This window comes from Mastomys coucha, unplaced genomic scaffold (genome assembly GCF_008632895.1).
Source record: "Mastomys coucha isolate ucsf_1 unplaced genomic scaffold, UCSF_Mcou_1 pScaffold21, whole genome shotgun sequence".
NCBI lineage: Eukaryota > Metazoa > Chordata > Mammalia > Rodentia > Muridae > Mastomys > Mastomys coucha.
In genome coordinates, this window is record NW_022196904.1 from 111,577,224 (window position 1) to 111,593,397 (window position 16,174).

Below are 16,174 nucleotides of genomic sequence, written 5' to 3' on the forward strand. Positions count from 1 at the left end.
CTCTCTCTTTCTCTCTCTCTCTCTCTCACACACACACACACACACACAAACACAAACACACACGTACGTATATGAACAACGGAAGCCTAGTCTTGAGGCTCTGTCATCTACCAACCTGAATCAAAAGATGGCCTTAACTCACTTTTCCAGTTTTTTCTTTGTACACTGTACATTGCGACTAAATTAATCAGAGTGACACAATGGGAGGGAAGAAGATGCTTAATGAGTGAGCTATGAAAAGTCCAGTCGTCCTTTCTTGCTTTCATCAATTTTGGACACTTTCCCCTGCCTTCATGGACGCACAGACAGGGTGTCCTTCCTCTGCAAGTTCATGATCCCTGGTAGGTGGAAGTGAGGCAGGAGAGATCATACTAGTAATAATTGTAATAAGAGTAGTTACTGCTGACTGGGTCTGACTGGATGCCAGGCCCTGGGTTGAACATGCAAGCACAGGAATCACAGGTCCCGGAAAGCACGGCTTCTTTTGTGAAAACCGTCTTTAGACATTCTCAGACTGTTCCTGATCTCATGGCGGCCATGGCGTAGTCACTGTTCCTGATCTCATGGCGGCCACGGCGTAGTCTTCTTTTGCTGGTGGTGTTTTCCAGGCTTCTCTCCTGCAGAGCAGCCGTCCTGAATCTCGCAGCCCACACCCCAAGAGCAAGTCTGGCCCCACCTCGATTTGAGGTATCTTACTGGCTTCCTGCTTGCACCTCGGGTTCCTGCTTTCTTCCTCAGTGTGTGTCCTCCCCACACGGTGCAATGCGTTCAGTCCCAGGTCACATTTGGCCCTGTTTGTTTGGGTTCTTTTGTTTGCTTTTTCCCCCTCAGTGCTTCTGGGACTTCATAGAGAGATGGTAGTTCTACCCCAGGTACCCACTGCCCCCCACGCCCCGCCCACAGCTACTGTGATGTCACAGTCTATGAAGGCAGGACCATGCAGTGAACTACCCTTCTAACTCCGCAACTCCTTTCTTTCCCAGGCCGGTTAAAATTCATGGGGAGCTTAAGTCCATTTTCAGAAACAAAGCTGTTTTTTTTTTCTGCATCTCTAGTTTTGTTTTATGTGCATTTAGCCCAGCACACATGACAGCCTTCTGCCTGGGTAGAGCCTGCCTGCTCTACTCAAACAATTTTAAATGACAACAAAAAGACAATTGTTTGCTTAAAACAGTTGTTGACTGAAACAGTTTTCCTGGGAGAAATTTAACAAGAGCTATGCATTTAACCCAAGCAAAGAGAGAGGCAATGAAAAGACGTAAGAGACCTGGATATGATAATCGGATGAGTTGCTTAGCATGCACAAGTGCCTGGTTCCTTCCCCAATGCCACACATACTAGATGTGTTGGCATAGCCCTGTAATTCCAGAACTGGGAATGTAGAAGCAGAGCGAGTCAGAAGTTCAAGGTTGCTTTTAGCTATAAAATGAGTTCAAGGTCAACCTGCTACATGAGAGACTCTCTTTCTCCCTTCTCTCTCCCTTCTTTCTCCTTCTCTCTGTCTCTTCCCCTCTCTCTCCCTTCTCTCTCCCCCCCTGCCTGTCTGTCTGTCTGTAAAAGTAAATTACTAGTAATACTTTTTTAAGGCACTCTGAACCTGGTGGTTCAGCTAAACTAGCTAGGAAGGTCCCCAGGTGCCTTTTGTCTCTGCTTCCAGGTCTATGGTGCCACACCCAGGTTGCTTTATGTGGGTGCTGTGGTTCTAAATTCAGGTGCCTTATGCTTGGGGAGCAAGCTCTTCACTGACTGACCTATCTTCCCAGGCCTCCAGAGAGTCTTTTAACACTCACTGGTGTTAAATAAGTCACATGCCACCTTGCAAACTCAGTTCCTCCTCCAGGAGGAGTTGGGCTCCTCCAGCCTTCCTGCTGCGTTCTACAGTTACGTGGTGTATGATGTTGATGGTGCTCCTCTACGTCAGTAACAGATCTGGAAAAAAAAAATCCTCTGACCAAGTACTGTTACAGCAGGTGCCTCTGGCCTTCAGTTACAGGAACATGCTGTATAGACTTGCCTCAGGGAGCAGTAGGCTAGACCCAGAGCTCAGGGATGCAGGGGACTCTGCCACCGAGATTTGGGTCGGTGCAATCGATGATGCCCACATCACGAGGACGTCCACAGAGTGTGTCCTAGTCATCCGGTGATGCTTGACTGTGACTTAAAACCATGTGGCAGAACCCACTGAGGCAGCTGTGAAAGGCTCCAGATGTGCAGCCCCTGCCCCCAGCCACTCATCTGTCTCTTTGCTGCCAGCTCTGCACCTTCTGCCAAACCCTCTCTGTGTGTCTAATTGTGTCTATTTATGCTGTTCCCCTTCCTCTTGGTTTGGCTGGAGACTCATCTGTATTATTTGTTTGGTTTGTTTTCTCCAAAGAATCTGCTCTGGGACTATGTCTCAGTTCTATGTCTGTTTTCTTCTCTTTGTCTGTTTATTTTGCATTTGTCTTTGAACTCCAGTTTAGTATTTTGCTATTTGTTTTTTTCTTCGTACCTTACCCAGTTCTTTAAGAATAACAAACGCTATTGTGGGAATAGGCAATTTCTCTAAGTTTTTGATGTGTCACATCCTGAGTTCTGTTGCTCTTTCTGGGTCCGGGAAATGTGTTCTTCATTTCCACTCTTACAAAATTACATGTAGGCATACTCTTTAACCTTGAGAATTAGCTTTGCACTTAGATATTTGCTTGTGGGGCTGGGAGGATAGCTCAGTAGTTAAGAGCACTTGCTGCTCTTAAAGAGTTAGGTTCCCAGAACCCACATCAGATGACTTACAGTCACCTGTCACTGTTTCCTAGAAAGATCCAATACTGGAAGAGGTTCTGACTTTCTTGGGTACTTGCATGAACGTGATGCACATACATACACACAGGCAGATAGACAGACAGACGCACACACATTGTAAAATAAGTCTTCGGTTTAGATAGGAGATGCAGCTTCTTTTCTTTCTTTAAAAAAGTTATTTCTATTTACTTTATTATGTGTATGAGGGTTTAGCCTACACGTGTGATACATGCATCCCTGATATCTATGAAGGTCAGAAGAGGGCTTCTGATCTAGAACTGGAGTTACAGATGGTTGTGAGCAGCCAATGTGGTGCTAGGAGTCAAACCTAGGTCCTCTGCAAGGGCAACCAGTGCTCTTAACTAGAGAGCCATGTTTCCAGACCCTTGTAGTTTGTCTTATTTCCCCTTCTTTCAAGTAAACTTAGTCTACATTCAATGCTCCTGAATATTCTATAAGCATTTGAATAAAAATTGTATTTGTTGTCCATAGGATGTACACTTCAACTTTGATGAACTGCACATCTTCATAGCTTGTGGACCTTGTATGCCTTTATATTTTCATTTTCTTTGCTTAGACTAAGTGCATAACACTCGTCCTGGCTCTCTCAGTCAAAATGTCAGAAACTTTTTATTTTCATTTCTAGTGGTGTTTTGTTTTGTTTTCCTTCTATGAATGTAGCAATATCACTTTCTGTGTAACTCTTCTGAGTCTATTATACCGACATGACGTCATCATTGTCCCAGATGATGTTTTTTCCCTGCAACCTCATTGATGACATCCATACAGTCACATGTCCCTTCCTTCCATGTAAATCCACAGCAACAGACCCTCTGTGCTCAAGAGACAGACGAGAACAAAGCAGATACACATCTTCAGCCTCAGGGAGATTTCTCTCCAGGTAGAGAAAACAAATAGCATTTTTACACTGGGGTTGGGGAGCCATGGAGTGCTCCATACTGATAAACTGATAAACAGATGCTATCTGGGGAGTGCTGGGAGCAGGGTTAGGGTGTAGATTTCAGGTCCTTTCTCAGGAAAGAATTTACTGGCAAGGTGACATTTAGCAGGGGGCTGAAGGGAGGAGGGGTTGGGTCCTGCTGCTATCTAGGGAGAAAGCAGCTTAGTCCAAGGCCCTGAAGCAAGTCTGTGCCTGGTGAACTGCAGGCCTCTTGAAGCAGCTTGTGAAGTGAGGGCTGGGCCAGCAAGGAGGAGGAGTGTTGGTGTGTGTTCTGAGGGAGGATGCTGGGGAGACCTGTTCTGCTCCTTCCTTCTCTGTCAGTGTTCCTCCTCGTAAAATAAAAATCAAGTCTCACAAATTATGAACCTGTTCCCTGACTCAATAACCTTGGCTACATCATTTTTTTTTAAGCGTGTGTGTGTGTGTGTGTGTGTGTTTGTGTGTGTGTATGGGTGTAGTGTGCATGCATGTGCATATGCATGTTCGTTTGCATGAATATTCACTCGGGGGTGGTGCTTGTGTACCATAGCATGCGTGTGGTATGGAGACCCGAGTCAGTTTTTGGTGTTGGTCATCATTTTTTAGTTTGTCTGAGGCATGCTCTGGTTCATTGCTGGGTACACCAAGCTAGGTGACCTCTGAGCTTCTAGGTAGGGTTACAGATGCAGGATCCAGCTTTATGTGGGTCCCAGGGCTCCTAACCCCATCCTCTTGATTGACAGGCAAGTTCTTTGCCCTTTGAGCTATACGAGCTGCTGTCATCATCAATTCTTTCTTTCTTTCTTTCTTTCTTTCTTTCTTTCTTTCTTTCTTTCTTTCTTTCTTTCTTCCTTTCTTCCTTCCTTCCTTCCTTCCTTCTTTCCTTCCTTCCCTCCCTCCCTCCCTGTCGTCCTTCCTCCCTTCCTCCCTTTCTTTCTTTCTTCCTTTCTTCCTTGTTTTTGTTTTCTTTGTTTGTTAATTTGTTTCAAGACAAGCTTTCTTTTTGTGGCCCTAGCTGCCCTGGAACTAGCTCCGTAGACCAGGCTGGTCATGAACTCACAGAGATCTGTCAGTCTCTGTCTCCCAAGTGCTGAGATTAAAGGTACGCACCACCACCAGTCGCTCCAGACACCATTTCTTATAGCTTCATGTGACCCATTTTGTAGAACTGCCTCCATCAGACAGTCATTCATTCTAAGGCAGGAAATACATATCTATAAAAAATAACTCACAACAACAAACTGGCAGCTCAACTCCTATGTGTATACACTTTTAATTATGTCCTAATAAATCTGCAAGACTGAAATTGATGTCTCTGAGAATGTGTGCGTCAATAAAATGTTTGCTAACACCTCCTGTATTTTTTTAAAAAAGACCTCCATCTAATGAATGTATGTCAGTATTATTTTATCCTTACATGCCAACTCTTAGTAATGTATGTGTCAAACACTCATCCCAAGGGCTGTACACATTCCATAGTTCCAATTCTGCTAAGCCATTTGCAGCTTGCTGTTTGTTTCTATTTACGAGGGTTTGCATTTTCCTCATTGATTCCTAAGAACGTTTTAGAGGGATGTTGTTCAGTATAGAACACTTGCCAAGCAAGCACAGAGGTCTGCATTTGGTCTCCCTTGCTGCAGAGAAAAAGCACCCTCGACACTGAGGATGGGAATGCTTTCCCGATGTGTGTGTTATGAAATTCTACCCATTCATGTAAAATGCCACTGTCCTTCACATGCAGTTTTCTTAGTGTGCAGAAAGTGTCTGTGTAGCTCTAACCTAATATGATAAACGTCAAGGCAGTGGGCCGAGACGTTGCCCTACTCCGGTCTCTAATTCCCTAATTGTCTGAATTACCCACCCTGTGTTCACTGTCTCCAGTAGATTTTGAAATTCAGTGATTGGAGTTTTCTTCTGAAACAATCTCTCCTAATTTCAGATTGTTCCCTTTTCTGGCTCTCTTGACTATCACTGAAAATATGAACTAGACATTTTACAGGACTTTCCTCCTGCAGCTGCTCTCCTGGGTTGTCTGATCTACAGAGTCCATGTTTCTTTCGTTGGATGGCTGGGTTTACATGTGTCCTGCCACCTTTATCTCTCCTTGTAGAAGGATGAGCACAGAGGTGACCCGTGTCCCTTTTCCTAGTCCATCAGATCCAGATAAGAGAACCAGAAGCCTTTTGTAATCTCACACATAGCAGATATCCTGTTTCCTGTAGGGGACCACAGGTAGAGATGGCTACACAGGCAAGTCCCTCCTGAGGGAGAGGTGTCCTCCTTTACACACTGTAAAGTTCTGTGCACATTGTTAAGCTGGACAGAGTCCCTGTTCTTTTCTTCTAGGATGCAGTGTCCTTTCCTGGGTTCAGCAGAAGTGCGTATAGTCTGGGTCCATCCTTTCTACACTGCTTGTGGCAGGCTTGCTCCAGGAGCTGGCCCCGCCCCCTGGATGTGGGGGCAAGGGACCCTCACTTATATCTTGCTCATCTGATCCAGGCTTGTTGGTGGCTGGGGTTTCCACTACCTCTGAAAGCTGGTAAACTGTATTTTCTGAAGTGTGAGACCCAGCATGACTTTGGATGCTAATAGAGTGTCGGCACTGGCATGCCTACTTCTCTTCTTAGTACTGTGTGGGGGAAGGTCCTGGGGGTAGGTGCCTAAGATGCTGTGACACTCACTCTTTGCTGGCTCTGTCTGGAGGGGGAAAGCTTTGTGCTAGACTGTGGAGCACCTGCACCTCTATGGACTAAACTCATCCAACAGAATGACTTAGAGGCTGAAGATATATTTTAGTTCACAGTTTCAGAAAATTTAGTCTGTAGTTGCTTGGTCTCATGTGCTTAAGCTGAGCATCACAGTGGAACATGAAGAAGAGCCAGCTATGAACACACACACACACATACACATGTTTGTGTATGTGCATGTGTATGTGTGTGTGTGTGTGTGTGTGTGTGTGTGTGTGTGCACATAAGCCAGAGGTTGATGTTGGATGTCTTCCTCAATCGCTCTTTACCTTGCTTTTGGAGACAGATTCTCTCTTTGAACCGTTAGTTCACCAGTTAGCTAAGAATCCCTGAGATCCTCCTGCTTGTAATCCAGGGCTGGGATTAGAGGCCCCAGCTCAGGTTCTCACACTTATGTAAGAAGCACATCACCCACTGCGCCTCTCCCTAGCCCCATCTTCCATTTAACACTCATTTTACTCAAGGAAAGTGATTGGATTTATCTTAAAGGGATAGATTGAATCTCTCTCTCTCTCTCTCTCTCTTCTTCTCTTCCCCTCTCTCTCTCTCTCTCTCTCTCTCTGTCTCTCTCTCTCTCTCTCTCTCTTTGTCTCTCTCTCTCCACACTCCACCCTCTTGTTTCATTTCCTGTGTCAGCAGGTAAATCTAGATCTTCATATATGCTGACTTTCACCTTCAAGCCAGACAACGGACTTTAAATATGAACTTATTATGATTTTTTAAAACTCCAATTATTTTCATGAAAAACATTAAGTCAAAATAATGTGCAGATTTGGCAGCACCCACATGAAGCTTATGAATGGCAAAGCTTGCCACACAGCACCATGATCATGTCACCTGTAGAAGCTCTTGGGACTGTGTGCACAGCAAGCCTCCTGGAGCTCCCGCAGATGTGCACACACATTCTTAGTTTTGTATCCTTTGGAGATTTGGGGGAGTGAGCAGATCATCCAGTGTAAGGCTCAGAGGCTTGTATTGCTACCTCTGATTCGTCTATCCCTTTATATGGACACTGCTTAAGAGGATGTGTGAACTGAGAGAAAAATTGAGATTAAGATTCCATGTGTATACATCATTAATGCTAAATTTTAGGGAGAAATGTCAGGGAGGAGAAGTTTGGGAGCCTCACCCTCACCTTTGCATATCCCCTTTCCTTCCTCCTCTTTTTTATTTTATTACCTGTGGTCAATATCCTAGTGGTCAAAACAAAAGCTCCCACAAATATTATCAGACCGTTGGTACTGTTAATGATGACAACGTTGATGGAGTTTATTGAGGATTTGCCCACTGCCTGGTGCTGCATTTGTTTCCCACGCACACCGCCTTTCAGTTCTATGCAGAAGGGACTTCTATTCCAGCATGTAGATAAAAATACAGAGGCTCAGATGGACTTTGCATCCAAGGTTAACCAAAGGAGTAAGGAGGTGAGCTGAGACCTAAGCAAAGCACTGTGCAATGCCAGGGCTTGAAAGCTAACCCACAGGGACACTGTTCCTTCAGAAGCCAAAAACAGAGACTCAACAGCCTCTGAGGGAGAAAATGCACCGTGAGGTCTGTAGTCGGAGTGTGGAAGGGAGCAGCAGGTAGAGGATGGGGAGAAAAGAGAACAGGGAGGCCTGCTAGCATGATTCAGCGATGTGACTAGCTAGCATGTGAGCGATGCAGCTTGCAGAGGTGTGTGTGTGTGTGTGTGTGCGTGCCAGGCTGGTGCACGTCTGCCACAGCCTGCATGCCGCGATCCTCACTGTCCACCTCGTTTGAGGCAGAGTATGTTGCTCGATGCTATGTGCACAGGCCATCTGCCTGTTGAGTTTTTTCTGGAGAGTCCCTTGTCTCAGCCCCCTGCTCTGTCTTGTGGTGCCAAGTGTGCAGATACTATGTCCAGCTTTTTGTGCATTGCAGGGATTTGAAATTGAGTTTTACGACCAGCACTCTACCCTCCTGAACCATCTCCCCAGCCCACAACGCAGGTTTTTGGGTAGACTTTCTGCTCAGCTTGATGCTGCTACAGTCAGACTTATCCCAACCGCTTTCTCTCCCTAGGTTCAAGTTACTAAGCCAGGAAGAAGGCGAGTACTTCAATGTGCCCGTGCCGCCGGAAGGAAGCGAGGGCAATGAAGAACTGCGGCAGAAGTTTGAGGTGAGGTTTTGTTTTTCCATGGTTTCTATGGGAACGAGATAACACTGTATAACTGTGATCTTTTTATCCTGTCCATGGTGCCAGACCTTTCAGGACTCTGAGCCTTTGCCATACTGTTCAGCTCCTAGAAAACTTCCACTTTGAGAACCTCTGCCTTGTGACGTCTTCTCTGTACTGGTTCAGACTTAGTTGTTTCTTCCCGAGTGTTCACTCCCTGCGAAGATCTCTATGATGCTGATCTGGACTGGGATGATAATAATGGGAGTAGAGAAGTGGACAGAGTAGATATATTTTGCTTGAATTCTGAATTTGGTTCTATTGTGGGTCTGTACTGTTCTCAAGTGTGTGACTACAGGTGACTCTACAAAAGCTCCTGTGGGCAGATGCTCACAAATAATCATTTTGTCCAACCCATGTGGTTGGGTGTGACCTTGGACTATACTGCTTGTTGGTTGCTACTTCAGATAAGTTCCTTTTCTGTCTTTGGGATCAGAGCCCCTGTCATAGTGAGGTTTCATTGCTGTGAAGGGACATCATGACCAAAGTAACTCTTATAAAGGAATATTTGATTGGGGCTGGCTTATAGTTTCAGAGGTTCAGTCCATTAACATCATGGTGGGAAGCATGGCAGTGTGCAGGCAGCCATGGTCCTGGAGGAGCTGAGAGTTCCACATCTTGATCCTTAGGCAGTGGGAGGGGATTGTCTTCCACAGGAAACCAGAAGGAAGCTGTCTTCTGCACTGGGTGGAGCTTGAGCATATATATGACCTCAAACCCCACCCCCACAGTGACACACTTCCTCCAACAAGGCCACACCTCCTAACAGTGCCACTCCCCATGGGCCAACCATTCAAACACATGAGTCTGTGGGGGTCAAATCTATGCAAACCACCATAGCTCCCTATTGTCCTCTATTGTAAAGTAGCAGGTATGCAGACACCTGCCAGTCTTGCATAGGGAGATGTTTTGGGAAAGGTGGGCGTAACTATGCATGGCATATGTGCATCACATGACTTGAAAGTATTTCTATGTGCGAAACAGCTATATGCGTCTGTAAGAAGGCCAGTGAAGACAGAGGGTGGAGGTCAAGGGATGAGTTCCACGTGAGTTTGGGAAAGATGGTGAGGTCAGGGTATCTGGCAGCAGTGGCTTTGAGAAAGGCTTTGTCATTTATCCAAGAAGCATGTTAGCTTCCCACTCAACTAGACACATAGTACTCGAGTACCCCTGGGTCCTCCACACAGTCTGGAGAATGGTAATGCTAATGATGCTGTGGGGTCTCTGTGGACACGAGTGGCCTTGGGGTTGCCAGTCATCCTCCCTCCGCTGCCATAGTTTGAATCTGAAGTGTTCTCACATAGGGTTAGAATGCTTCATCCTAGGTGATAGCTCTGTTTTGGGAAGTTCTAGAAACTTCAGCTGCTGGAGGAATTAGGCACTGGTAGTGGGTCCTTGTAGGGGTCCTGTCCCTAGCTAGGCTCTTCCTGTCTTCTCTCTGGTTCCTGTTCACTGGGATGTGAGCAGCTGTCCCTGCCATACCCACCCACCACCATGATGTTCTACCCAAGTGCATAGGGCCAGGAGACCTCTGCAACTGGGAGCCAAATACATTGTTTTTCCTTTGAGTTGTGCCTATCAGGTGTTTGTCTCAGGGACATAGTGACTGACATATATAATGACCTTGGTCACCAAACTGCATCTTCTGGTGTCTGTTGATCCCAGATAACTTGATAAAAGAAACTTCCCACCACACAGAGTTGTGAATTGGGTATTTTCAGGGAAGAACTGGAAGGCAAGACTTCCAGAGAAATCTTTCTGGGCTGGCAGTGTCTGTTGGCTGGAGCTGTTATGATTATGGGTGGAAAAACAAAACAAAACAAAAATACAAGGCTGGCATTCTCTTGTAGAAAATGAAGCCTCAGCTTCGCAAAATAATTTTTTTCTGTCCTGGGGCAGTAGGGGTGACATTTCCAAGCACCAAAGAAAACATTCTCTATGTGCATGCGAATAGAGCATTTGTCTGAGACAGTAATTGGCTTGAAGTACAGGGCTGTTTTATCTGCATGCGACAAAATATGTCCCTTTATCCCTAGCAGGAGCCTGCAAATACTTGTTTACGGCTGAGTTATAATCGCGCTATACCATAGTTGTTGATTAAAAAAAAAAAAAAAAAAAGAGCTTCCAACAGACTGAAATCGCTGTCAGACACAAGCAGGGATTTTACTTGACCTTGAACATGAGAAATGTAATCCCCACACAGTAAGCAATTAGGACCCAGGATGAGTCGGGAATGACCTTCAAGCTTCTTATCAGGAGCAACTCTGAGTGCTGAGTGGCGGGGTATAGGGGCCTCCAGAATTGGGGTGTACGGTGTACAGTGTATGGTGGAGGGGTGCCCTAGGTGCAATGAGGAGACAGTTCAAAATGTCCTCTGGAGGGTGTCCTCTGCCCCTAGCCTTCCCTGTAGGCTGAGGAAGAGATTATGATTGGGTGGCTCAGAGTGAGTCACTCACCCGACTCAGGATTCTCTTATTTAACAAAATACTTATGGCACACTGTGTCACTCTAAGTACCTACCTACCTACCTTGTCACACCCCTGGAGGCTACACTGGGACCACTCCCAACTATTCTCTTTCAGAAGAAGAAACTGAGACCCAAGAAGTGAAGTAGCTTTGCAGAGTGCCAGAGCTGGTTATGGCCCTGGGTTTGAGTCTTTCTAGAAATAAATTATAAGGACCCAAAGCCTGGTCTGAAGGAACATTTCTATTCCCAGTACTTGGGAGGCAGGAGGATAGAGTTAGCAGCCAGCCGGGGCTACACAGGGAGGCCCTATCTCAAAATCACCAGTCAGTCAAGGGATAGTAGTTGATTTGGGAACTGGCCCCTACAAGCCTTGCCAGGAGCAGGTAATGAGGAAAGGAAAGGGATGGGTCAGTGAGAGATTGATTCCAGAGCTCTGTCCCCAGCAGATATCCAAATCTGGAGACACACAGAATGCCTGTGTGTGTGTGTGTGTATGCGCGCGTGCACATCCCCCCCCCCATGTACTTTAAACCACTCCAGATGACTTAGAATGCACATTACATTGTAATGGTCTCTAAATGGCCAGCACTGTATTGTTTTGGAATCAAAGGCAAGGGATCTCTGTACATATTGAGTATGGGAAGATTTTCGTCAGTGTTTTGTTCCTGCGGCTGTGTGAATCTGCTGCTGCTGGGAGTGACAGCCAGATCAAGCTGTTGCTGCTATAAGCAGCTAGACTTGTTCATACTCTCCCCAACCCCCTAATAAAAGAGAACTATGAGACTTTCCTTGCTGAGTGTCCCTGTCTGGGGACAGGAGCTGGGGCCTGACCCACAGCCCTCTTCACTCACTTGTAGAGGCACCTACCCTTAATGAGATGAGGGAGGAGGGGGGTGGGCAGCAGCCCAGAGCTTTCAACTCTGTAACGTCCGTAACACGGGGATTCTGACACTATGGAAACATGACATGAGGACTGAACAGCATCATGCCTCTAGAAGCACCTGATGCATCCTAAGCATTCAGGTATCAAATACTGGTAATGGTGTTGCCAGATCCTCCCCGGGAATCCACCAAGCTCAGCACAATCCTCCTCGGGTAGGTGGGAGCCTCCCCAGTCACCCTATGCTTTCTGGCCTTGTGGGGTAGCTGGGAGTGCACTTAGAGGGGTGAGGTACAAAGAGGCCTGAAGTCAGGACAGGTGTTGATCATCAGAGATAAAACTTGGAGCCTTTGTGGTTCCCTAGGACATAATGCAAAGTGACACACTCCACTTGGATGCTTTCTGCTTCAATTCTGCACAGGCTTCTCTGGCTCCAAATTGCAAACATGAAAGGCAGCCACCGAGGGATGGTTGTTTCTGCTGTGACTTTCATTTTGTATTGCCCTCTCTTTGATGCAGGACCTGTGTAGCACCCGCAACTCTGGGATCTGTACAGAGATGTGTGATAGGTTCTTGTCCTAGGAAGGCTCACAGGGTCAGGGGAACAGCCTCCCGCCCCATGATTTCAGGAACTGTGTAGCTAATAAGGAGAAAGTCTAGGTTACTGACTGTTGCCCAGCTTTCTTCTGAAGAGAAAACCACCTTGTTTAGAAGAGGCCAGGAGTCTGGTTTTGTAGTTTTGTTTTTAGTAGTAAGGAGAGAACACAGGGTCTCGTGCACGTCAAGAAAGCACTCAACTACTGAGCCACATCTCCACCCCCAAGTCTAGAATTTTATGAGACCTCTCCTGATCTTCAACGGTTGGCACCTGATTTAAAATTAAAGTAACAGCAAATGTTGGGTAGAATAGACTTCTTATTCAGATTCTAGATGTTGAACTAATAGGCTATTTCTGTAACCAAATGCTGAACGTAGGCAATTTAAAAGAAAGGGTCCCCCCCCCTCGCCACACACACACACACATTTTGGAGGCTTAAAGGCTGCACTGTCCTATCATTGTGGCCTCTGGTGAGAACCACCTTGTCTGGGTCCTGCTATTCGGAGGGCAGGGTGGGGGGGGGGAAGAAAAGAGAACTGGATGCATATAGAATGGGCTCAGCACACAGGTGACTTTGCTTTCTAAAGGCTGCTCTGGGGAGAAATGACTCCATGAAACCAGCATTGCTTCCGAAGGGTGGCATCCCAGGCACACACACTTCTCTCAAGGTCCTACCTCTTAAAGGTTCCACCACTTTTCCTGTCATACACTGTGGACCAAACCTCCAGCACATGGACCTGACCTAAACCACAGCACACAAACACAGCACACACACCCCAAAGATTTTTCAAACTTGGTTATTTGGGGGCCTGGAGAGATGGCTCCATGGTTAAGAGTGCTGGCTGCTCTTCCAGAGGACACGGTTAAAATTCCAGCACACCCTTATGTGTCTCACGACTGTCTGTAATTCTTGTTCCAGGGAATCTGATGTCCTCTTCTGGCTTCCACAGGCCCTGCATGCATGCAGTGCACTGACACACATGCAGACAAAACATGCATGCACAGAAAATAAAAGTCAAAGGAAGGAGGAAAAAGTCCGATTTCAGTCAGTTGCAGCAAATCAAAGTGGAAAAGGCATGAGCTCTCCCCTTTCATTTCAGAGGGGATTGCGTTCTAGAACCTCCCAGTGGATGCACATGTGCCCAATGGCTGGGCGGAAGTAGAACGGGAAGCAAGAAGTCCAACGCATCATGAGTCAGCTACCAAGTAATAGGAGACACAGCGACGAAGCATGAGACAGGGAAGGAGGCTTGTGTCAGTCAGGAAAAACCCAGGAGGCTGGAGGGAGGATTCAGGATGGCACGAGGATGTGGTCTAAGAAAGACAGGCAGCCCTTGTCCAGACTCCTTTCTTATGTGAAGTCTCCACCCAGATGAGATGGTCTCATGTGTGATTCATCTCCTCCCTGGGACCCCATCCCAGTCTCTCAAATGTTTTTGCCCTTAACCCATGTGTGCTGCTTGTTGGGTATCTGAGGCTTAAATATTAACCTGTCTTACTATCAAAAAAACTAAGGAAGCTCCAATTGCTTCGTTAGGAGCCTCTAATGGCACCAACACCCATGAACAGGAGGAGAAAGATCAATGCCATCAATGTGTTCTCTGCAATCCAGTGAGGGCTTCCTGGTTTGTACAACCTTGTAGAGGGGTTTCAAGAATCTTCTGGTGAGAGGAGAAAGGAGGCCGTGGAAGGGTTTATGCACTTTGATTCTATCTGGATAAAATTCAAGAACAGAGAAGTCTGACCTATGAGAATAGAAACCAGAGCACAGGTTGCCTTCATTGTTAGTTAGGGAAGACCCGCTGCAAACCTCCTTAGGGATTTGGGCTTGTTCTGTATCTTGTTTGGGGCATTGGCAAATTATTGTCAAAATCCATCAGAAGGATACACTTAAGATCTGTGCATTTAACTGCTTACATATCAATTACTTATCTATTTTTATTTGTGTACGGGTGCTCATGTGTGGGCTGTGTACACACATGTGTCTATGTACCCATGGAAGCCAGAAGACAACCTTGGGTGTCCTTCCTCAGACACCATCCACCTTTATTTTGAGACAGGATCTCTCATTGGCCTGGAACTCACAGAGTAGGCTCATCCACTGCCCAGTAAACTCCAGGTAACCCTCCTCCCACCTCTACCTCCCCAGCCCTGGGATTGCCAGCATGTATCACCATGCCCAGCTTTTTATTAATGTAGATTCTGAGGCAAGGACTCAGGTCTGTGTGTTCGCAAGGCACACATTTTACCAACTGAGCCATCTCCCCAGGTCCCAACTTCAATATTTTAAGACACTAATTAAGAAGATGGAAAGCACTGGGAGCTTTGCAGTCTCGCTCACTGAATGTCAGTAGCAGGATACATAGCACAAGGAAGAAACAGATCTGACATGGCCTTTGTGTGGAAGGAACATGGCTCCCCACACTCTAAAACCACACTCTTCAGCCCTTCTGTCTCCTCACAGAGCCCCTCAAACACACTTCTCACCTGGGTGGAAAGACCAGCAAGTACCCAGCAGCTCAGAATGGAACCTCTCCTTTTCTGTTTTCCCTTCTCCCTCTCAGTGTCTGCCCCACAGTGACAGGGTCCACGTCCCACAAGTATCCACTTCATTCTCCCCACACTGAAAACACATGAATCCAGCACAGTCCCCCAAAAGTGCCATCTGATAACTACAGCTCTTTCTTCATGACCTCCAAACTTATGCCATCAGCTGGCTATTTCTACTTTACCAGAGTGACCTTCTTTGTAGGCTGGCACCATAGTCCTTCTGAAAAACCTTCCAGAGGCAGCAAGGCATCCTCAGAAACTCTCAGGGCTCCTAGATGCAGTTGATGAGGTAACCCAGTGGTTCTGCCTCCGACACCTCTGCCCAGCCCTTGCGCTCCACCCAGCTGGCTCAGTGTTTAGTTCACTCAGTGTGTTTGGATTTCTCACCTGTGAGTGTTGCTCTGTTCCCAATACAGACTCTTTACCTGGGTTAAAGCTGACAGCTCTTGAGATGCAGCATGGAGGATGCGGTCCCTGCATGATGTGCCTTCCTTGAGCATCAGTATCTCTTTTGCTCCCTGATCTACCCTGAGCACCTACAGCAGGGCAAGGTGTATAGCAGAGACCCAGTGGGAGCTCCCTGATCGGATGAGACATCTTCATTAACATTCAGAGCCTCAGGAAGAGGTTGGTGGGGGGATGGCTCAGGTCCTAAAGTGCCCGTGCAATCACAAGGACCTAAGTTTGACTCTCCACAAACTCATGTAAAGCCAGGTGTGCTTATTACATGTATTTGTAATCCCAGTGCTGCCATGGAGAGATGAGAGGCTGAGATAGCAGACTCCCTAGAACTAACTCAAGAGCCAGCCAGCCTGGTGCACATGGTGGCAAATGATAAGAGTGGTCTCGCCTTAGACAAAGTAGAAGATGAGGACTAACACCCAAGGTTGTTGCCCTCTTACCTCTGATTGTATACTGTGTCAGGCATGTACTCACACCCCCACTTACCTCCCCCCCACCTCTCATACACACACACATACACCCACACACACACACACCACCACCACCACCACC

The 16,174-nt window shown here is 46.7% G+C and overlaps 1 protein-coding gene across 2 annotated transcripts in view; it reads left to right on the forward strand.

Moving 5' to 3' along the window:
- Prkcb (protein kinase C beta) overlaps nucleotides 1–16,174 on the forward strand; it is a 339,260-nt gene that overhangs the window by 228,293 nt on the left and 94,793 nt on the right. For both annotated transcript variants that reach the window (XM_031388182.1, XM_031388181.1), the window contains exon 8: nucleotides 8,512–8,608. In XM_031388182.1, coding sequence (XP_031244042.1) covers nucleotides 8,512–8,608 — 97 coding nt within the window. The remainder of the gene's footprint in view (nucleotides 1–8,511; nucleotides 8,609–16,174) is intronic.